Raw genomic sequence first — 7,817 nt, 5'->3', positions numbered from 1 at the left:
CTCATGCGCCAATCATAAGGTTTGTGTACCAGGTTTCAAGCTCCTTTTAGGTTACTATTTAGATCCCAAAATAGAAGACTTTTTAATCGGTAGCTTTTGGACAGTTTGTACACAATATTTAACAGAAGCAGCAACAACAATATTTGCAATAATAATAATTTTAGATACAGGTTCATAAAGTATGAGGAAAGATGTTGTGACATTTCTTCTTTAAAGCCAAGTATGTAGCCTAATGCTATTGCATTTTCTCCTTTTAGGTGGTGTGACTTGCAACAGAAAATCTGTTCACCCAGTCCTAATTAAGTCGGACAGGTCTTTGGCACGAATCAGGTCCCTATTTTGTGCTGACAGTTTTTCAACATGCCTCGATGGACATTTGTGCTGAGTGTGATTTGTGTGGTAGATTCTGCTCTTATAGCAGCATGGGGCAGGAGGGGAGTACAGTAGCAGAGCCTGTGTTGTCCATGTGATCAGCTGGCAGAAGCAGCTTGCAGACCAGGCATTCTCGGGTGTCAGGGACAGAGAGAAAACAGCACGCTGCAGAACTGCAGGAGACACAGAAAGAACCTGCTGTATTTCTGACTCATCGTGAGTACCCTCTTTCACATTGTTTTTGACTGCTTGTTAGGGCTGTATATAGCCTTCATTGCCAGTTGTATTTGATTTTTTAAATGTAGTTTCTTATCACACTTGTATAGATGAGTCAGCGTCACTGAGACTTTAACAAGGATTTGGAGAGTATGGTTAAAGGCATGTGTGTTGGGATAAATGCACAAGAGAACCTCAATGAAAAGATCAACCATGCATCCCTAAGCAGACAGATAGCTGAAATCATACACAAGCATTCCAGAATAGTTACAATATGGCTACAGTGAGGCCTTACAGTATAACAAATTAAGGTTAGACTCCTTTCTCGCATACGGTCACTGTGACCATCATTAACATTGCCTGGAATAATATTTGACTCCAGAGAGAAAGAGATGTGTCCGGATTTGAGAGGTGAGTGCCGTGGACCAAACTGGATAGAACTGGCAGATTTCAGGGGGTGGGGTGATGTTTTTCTCATGCTGTGTCTGCAGTTACAGCTAGATGGAGTCATCCTCGCTCAGATTACAGAGGGCGTTATCATCATAGCTTGCTTTTGTCTGTATACATTTTGTTGTTTTTCTAGTCAGATAGCATATTTTATATTAGTTTTCATCATGTTTGCATGTTTGTCTAATTCTTTTGGAGAGTCAGCCCAAAAGGATTGCCACAGAGAAAGGTAATAGGTTGAAAATGTAAAATATAAAGTTTGTCATAGTTTATTTCTGTCAGTGTTCAATTGTGGAAATCAATAGGATATGAGTGTGCGACATTCGTTGACGTAAAATAATTTAATTATACCAGTTTAGAAATGTAAAAGAAAATGAATGCATGCCTCAGTCTTGGTGATATTCTAGACACAGTACAAGTGACATATGTAGAAGTTAAGCACCACTGTGTAAGATAAAATCTAAATGTATCCATATAGCATGAGAAAAATGGCAAGTGAGGTTCACATGGGAAAATGTAAAGACCAAGTAGAAACATACAGAAAACAGTAGGCCAATTACTCTGGGTGTCAGGGCAAAGTATTCTGGTAGGCCACAGAAAGTAGAAGCACTTGACATGACACTTGACCTCTCAAAAAGAGAAAGTTGTGCTGACCACCTGTCAAGGAAGCAGAAGTAAAAATTGTTCTGCATGCACAAAGGGGACCAGACGGTATGTCACCATCCCATGATCAATAAGGGGGTGGCTTGTGGGCCCAGAGTGACATCACTGGGCTGGGGCTATAAATGTTTGAACATTGTGTGTATCTAATCAGAATCCGGGTTCTCCAGCCGTTGGTGTGGTGCTGATGTAACATTACTGACTGCACTGCATTGACGGCTGAATTGTATCATCATTTACCAAGTAAACTCATCTTGCTACAAAGAAGGTTCGTCTGATGACTCCTCTCTTGAACCAACACGTATTTATCTAACAACTGTCAGTAGAATAGAAAATAAATAAAAAAGGCAACCATAGACCATTTAGTGTCTTTCAATGTTCTTTTATATATCAGCATCATTCATTTCATTTTCTTTCTCCCTTTGGTATATTTTTAGGTTCAATTGATTTCCTCGGCAATGGCTAAAAACCTCCTGAAAAATCCCTGTGGGGAAGGTAAGGGGCTTCCTTATTTGACATGACATAATGCATATGGTACTTAATGACTGCATTTAGGCTGCAGTACTTAAAACATCAGCATTAACTTCCATGTTACTAAACTGCAAAACATTACCTTTCTTTAAAAACGGCTCATCTTAAAGACTGACGTCAAGAATATCAGTTGCTTCGCACCTACCCTTTCAACAAGATGTGATCCCTTTAGTTCCTGTTCCAGTAGCAAGTGATTGTATCTGATCACTTGTATTTGCAGGAAATGGTTCCCCAAACAGACTTCAATTTAGTCTGCTTGTTTGTGTTATATGTGTATATACTGTGTGTGTGTGTTCCATTCAGAGCAGCTGGATTTCTGGGAGCTGACAGAGAACGGAGGCAGTCAGTGGCGGGTGGAGGACATGCCTGGAGACTGTGGACATTCCTTCAGTGATGATGACATCAAGCAATATTTTGCCACCTCCTTTGAGTGAGACAAATGGCTATGGTGTGAGAAGTTAGATAGGTGTAGTCTGGGCGATAGCTTTTGTGACTAATTTGGTTGGCGAGAGCATGGTATGAACTTGTTCTTGAGTTGAAGACCAAAATCTATGATTCCATTGCACTCAGAATTGCTTTAGGGTAAGACCTGGTCTAAGTAACAAAATATCAAAAAATCACCATTTGAAACATGAAATTGTCTGATCTATTCATCATATAATCCTATACGCAAAATGGTCACGTAAAATGTTTTCTGTAACAAAATATCTAGTGCCATTTGAAATGAACTGAAATTGTCTGAATTGGCTGATCTATTTATCAGATGATTCTATCAAGATAGGGAAACTGGTCACATAAAAGGTTTTCTGTCAACCTATGAAAGACACAACCACCAGTCATCAGCTTTTTTACAAAGAATATCCATTGTGATGTTACTTGATTGAGTCAAAATAGGAAGGTACTGAGGCAACTTTCCTGAATGTAGAGAGGCTCACAGTTAAGTCACATATGACTAAAAAGAGCCATCCATGTGCTGTAGCTTACCTACACTGAAGTCAGGTTGAACTGTCACATGTCATATGATGCCGTTAGGAATGTTAACAAAGCAATGAGTCACTAATACCAAGTTTGGGTCTCTCTCTTTCCCTCACTCACTCAACAAAGGCTATGCCTGAAAAGACAGGTGGTTGACCTCGTGGCCGAGGGGTTCACTCCAGAGGATCTAGACACACAGCCAGCTGTCAATGTAGAAGACTGGTGAGACTAAAAATCCTGGTCCTGTTTGTGACATGCTTCAGAATACTCCGCAGTCCTGATTGCCTGAATATTGTACACTTGTTTTATCTGTAGGTATTGTGGGCGCACAGACTGTGGATGCACATACCAACTGACTGCATGTCTGCTTGATGAAAATCAGGAGGTACTTGCAGAATTTAAGCCTGACAATGTAACCCTTGACCCAGACTCTGATGACTGCTCTTGGAAACAGGTATGTATTTTAATGGCCCATCATACCTTTTTGGATAGACATCATTGCCATATTAAGACCCTGATCAAACATAGCATGTTGGCAGCGTTTTTTTTGTTGTTGCTAGGCAACCACCAAATTAGCTGTCCTTAAGTGAACTCTGTACTTTTTGGGGGGTATAAACTGCATTGAAAAAGGGGGCACTTACTCTGGCTATAATCAAGGTCTTCACAGCCCTCCTGCAAAAATGTTAATGCTAGATCATTTAAGATTATAAGGTGTACAACTATACAAAGACCTCTAATATCAATGAACCCAGGACATGCCCACCGGAAGTGGCCAGCCATTTCCTGTACTAGATGAGGGGGTGTGTGTATGTACTGTATTTGACCTGACAAAATAGCCACACTGTGAATGCCAAGCCCAACAAGACAGAACAGACTCAACGACTTCTGACTCAGGCGTGTCTCCTTGCAGGTGACCCACTCCTTCTCAGAGTACGGCGAGGGGCTGCGCTTCATCTCTTTTGAGCATGGTGGGCAGGACTCCCGCTTCTGGCATGGATGGTTTGGGGTCAGAGTGACAGGGAGTGGAGTCAGAGTGGAGCTCTAAAGGTTAGATTCAGTCAGAAGAGATAATAGGAATTCAGGGGATGACAATAGGTGAAAAAAAAACACAAAAAAACTATTGAACAAGGTGGACCTTCAAGAGAGAAAATATGTGGACCACTGTGATTGAGCTGGATAGTTTTGAACTGCATAGTACTTAGAGTCGCTACCTAACACAAATGTTTCTGATTACTAGTATTTATTGAACACAACACCCTTTAAAGCATTATGCAAAATGTGTGCATAAGACAGGAATTTTAATTTTGTGGTTCTAACTACTACCTCCTTTGCTTAGTAAAACCGCACCTGCTGCTATGCTGCTTAACTTCTGCACTAATACCTTAAAGGCTGTGAAGCTAAAATGCACCTGAACCCTAGATTATGTTTTCAATAATTTTTGTCCTTGACACACACCAATAAATTACATGACTTGAGGACTTTTACTCTTGTGTTTCTGATTATCAGGTCATCATGTATGTGAATATAATCAAGTCTACTTGAAAGAGACAAATTGATTCTTAAGTATTTGCTCAAATAATCTGATCAATGTTTTTCACATCAAATGTTCCTTTGTCTGATCAAATACATCTGGTGGGATTATGACATAAGTAACCAGATTGTAGTGAGAAATATTAAAATATCTTTGCGCTGAAAGGGTAAATTGGGGTTTGAATGACAACACTTGAGGGAAAAAATGTACTATCTCGACAGACACCAATGCATGGTTACACTACATCTGTGCACCTTGACTTAATGGTTCAAGCATCTATAAAAGCCATTAAGTTGACTTTTATGTGGCCAATGCAGAGGCTTCAGCCAGTTCTGCTTCAGGCATGTATCCTCTCAGAAAGAAGAGTTATAGTTGTGATGAAAGCTGCTGTCCCCAGGCATTACACACACATATTTACTGACAGCTTCACATATGCTTGTGCGTGGAGAACAGAGGGAAGATATATCCTGTCGTGACAAAAGATAGAGACACTCCTCAATTTTACAAGATGGATGCCTGTGACGGACGACAACATCTGCTTGAGGGATTGACCTGTAGCGGTTGAGGACAAAGCCGGATAGGGAGGCGTGCAGAATGCTCCTATAATATTGCCAAATATACAGATTGCAAATCAAAGTTTAGACAGCACAGAGGGTTCACATGACCTATGACTATGTTGTTCTCCTGAAGATGTTTGTTTTGCACAAGAGTAAAAATTACTAAGAAGGTCCAAATTGCCCTTCTGTCACAACATTTACACTTAAAGTAACCAAGACGCAAACACCAGACAGCTAGCCATCGCTTGATTAGATTAATAGTGTTTTAATGTTGAAGATCTGATCTTATTTCTGTATGTTTTTGGAAAGATGTATATGAATTATGTTATAAATGCCATCAGCAGAAATACAAAAATGTAAACCTTAACACAGAACACCACTACATCTAATTTTCTTGTGCATGGTGGTCTCTGATGCAAACCTCTGATAGGTATCCATCAATACACACCTCACAGTGCTTGATGACTGTTCCACAGCACAGAGTGATAATTAAAACAAAGCTTAAGTAGAAAAAAACATAGTAACAAATGTTATGTATGAGATATGAGATGATAATGATACTAGGTCCCTCTCAAACATGTGATGAACAAAAAAAGTCATAACAGTAATAAGGACAAATTTAAAACACATTTTAATATATTAATACATTAAATACACATATAAAAAATATGCAAAGGTTGTTCAGGATTAGATAACTACTTATTGTTTATGTAAAAGCATATGTTTCAATAGACAAAATCACACAACACGGAAGTTATTAACATACCAAACATAATACATTAGGAAATGTAACAATATTAGTCTTGAAAGATAAAACTGTGACACAGAAAACGTTCTCACTGTAAACAAATGCTTATCCATGATTGAACACGGGGGGGAAAACGGAAGCACCATTTGAACAACTGAACTTTTTCATATCCCAGCCGACCAAATATAAAACACAGAAACAAACATTAATACCAACATTAAGAAAATGGCAATATTGACATATTTGTCTGAGGTTTAAAAAATGTAAATGCTGGCATTGCAAAGTGTTCTGTTAAATAGTTGAACTGAAACCCAACGTTTTTGGCAGGTTGTCATTCTCCTTGTGACTGCATCCGCTTGCAAAAGGCCTCAAACTGCTGTTGCTCAAGTTCCGTCATCACTTTGTTCAAGGCATATATCTATAACGAAATATGAGGTTACAAGATTCAGCAACGGCTTCAGGAGTTTTTCCATCATGTTAAATTACATTCTAATGATCACGGTAGTGAATGAATATACTATACACTAAAATACTAGTCATTCTCCAATACAATGTGATAGAGAAAGGTTGCACAAGTACCTCTGCTCTTTGTCGTTGTTTTAATTCCTGCTGGGCAGACTTTTGTTTTGCTCTGTCACCGCGTGTTGAGGAATCTCTTTGTTTTTGCTTTTCCTTTCGGCTTGCTGGCTCCATCGCTATGGTCAACACTGTAACTAGATACCAGATTAACACAGTTTGTTGTTGGCAAAAATGGGCAACTTAGAAAGTACGACAGTCCTTAGTTCTGCTTCCAGTGTTAAGCAATTTTGTGGATTCAGTGAGCCATTAAATAAATGTAGTGGTAAACACATAGAACTCCCCACAGCCCCTTGGCAAACATATCGCTTGCTCGTTAGCTTGCTAGATAGATGGGTGTTAAGCGTAACTAGCTGACATTAACAGTTTTCTACCAAGCAAGCTCATTTTATTTTTGCCTTGGGGTGGACTGCTATGGCTTAAACTCTTCAGGCTTCACTTAAAAGGGTAAGCGACCACTGGATTTACAAAACATTAATTATTGTAACGTTAGCACAGTGTTGGATTCCACGATATTGGTTTGACGATTCCGTTAACGTCATTCGGACTTTTTTTTACAATCAAAATAACGTTAGGTATTTTGTCACATTACAGTTTCTAGTCTCTGGAAACTTACCCAAGCGGTTTAAAATATGGGTTGTTAGGTGGTACAAAATCTAGGGCAAAAATTAAAATCGGTAGCTAGTAAGTATTTCGTGTTACTATATACTTAACTCTGAACCGAGCCGTTATATTATGTGTTGCTTGGAAACTATCCGGGTGTATGTATAGTACGTCAGAAGCAGTGTTCCACCTACCAGTTTCACCTTGGATATAGATAAGGCTTGCTTTCATGTGAATTTACAATGATAAAGAGCATAAAACAAAACAAATAAATATTTTTCGTCCGTATTTCTTTATCTCCAGCGGCTTGGTCACTCTCCCGAGGACAGGAAGACAGGTTTACTTTAGAAATGCGTTTGTACGAGATGACCACACGAGGGCAGCCTTGTTTTATAGTTACAGAAAACGCATTGGTGGCATCCCTCTGGTGTAGGGTAAAAACCTTTAGTGGTCCTCTTGCGCAGTCACGTCAACCAAAGAAGTTTGGTCATTATCCAGTTTTTGCCCTCATGTGATCGCTTTGACGGACGCAATAGAATTCACAGAGTAGGCTATAGGCCCGGGAGCACAGAACAAGCAGGCTTAGGTTATCTGGCTCATG

General features: G+C 39.5%; 2 protein-coding genes across 4 annotated transcripts; one reads left to right on the top strand and one right to left on the bottom strand.

Moving 5' to 3' along the window:
- The first annotated feature begins 196 nt into the window (after positions 1 to 196).
- fbxo2 (F-box protein 2) lies at positions 197 to 4,621 on the top strand. Of its 2 annotated transcripts, XM_080845634.1 has the most exons (7): positions 561 to 588; positions 1,850 to 1,963; positions 2,133 to 2,190; positions 2,530 to 2,656; positions 3,331 to 3,423; positions 3,517 to 3,655; positions 4,112 to 4,621. In XM_080845634.1, the coding sequence occupies exons 3-7, from the start codon at positions 2,154 to 2,156 to the stop codon at positions 4,244 to 4,246; spliced, it is 531 nt and encodes a 176-aa protein (XP_080701760.1). In that variant the 5' UTR covers positions 561 to 588; positions 1,850 to 1,963; positions 2,133 to 2,153; the 3' UTR covers positions 4,247 to 4,621. The 2 variants fall into 2 exon arrangements, with proteins under 2 accessions (XP_080701759.1, XP_080701760.1); XM_080845633.1 differs by lacking the exon at positions 1,850 to 1,963 and having other exon boundaries at positions 197 to 588.
- Positions 4,622 to 5,903: 1,282 nt separating this feature from the next.
- Positions 5,904 to 7,495, bottom strand: svbp (small vasohibin binding protein). 2 transcript variants are annotated; one of them, XM_080846518.1, is made up of 3 exons: positions 7,411 to 7,495; positions 6,617 to 6,750; positions 5,904 to 6,455 (listed from the first exon to the last, which is right to left on the bottom strand). In XM_080846518.1, the coding sequence occupies exons 1-3, from the start codon at positions 7,445 to 7,447 to the stop codon at positions 6,369 to 6,371; spliced, it is 258 nt and encodes an 85-aa protein (XP_080702644.1). In that variant the 5' UTR covers positions 7,448 to 7,495; the 3' UTR covers positions 5,904 to 6,368. The 2 variants fall into 2 exon arrangements, with proteins under 2 accessions (XP_080702644.1, XP_080702645.1); XM_080846519.1 differs by lacking the exon at positions 7,411 to 7,495 and adding an exon at positions 7,230 to 7,334.
- Between the last annotated feature and the right edge of the window lie 322 nt (positions 7,496 to 7,817).

Source organism: Sprattus sprattus (genome assembly GCF_963457725.1).
Source record: "Sprattus sprattus genome assembly, chromosome: 10".
NCBI classification, from domain to species: Eukaryota; Metazoa; Chordata; class Actinopteri; order Clupeiformes; family Clupeidae; genus Sprattus; species Sprattus sprattus.
The sequence above is the reverse complement of the archived record's forward strand: the minus strand, read 5'-3'. Positions and strand labels throughout refer to the sequence as shown.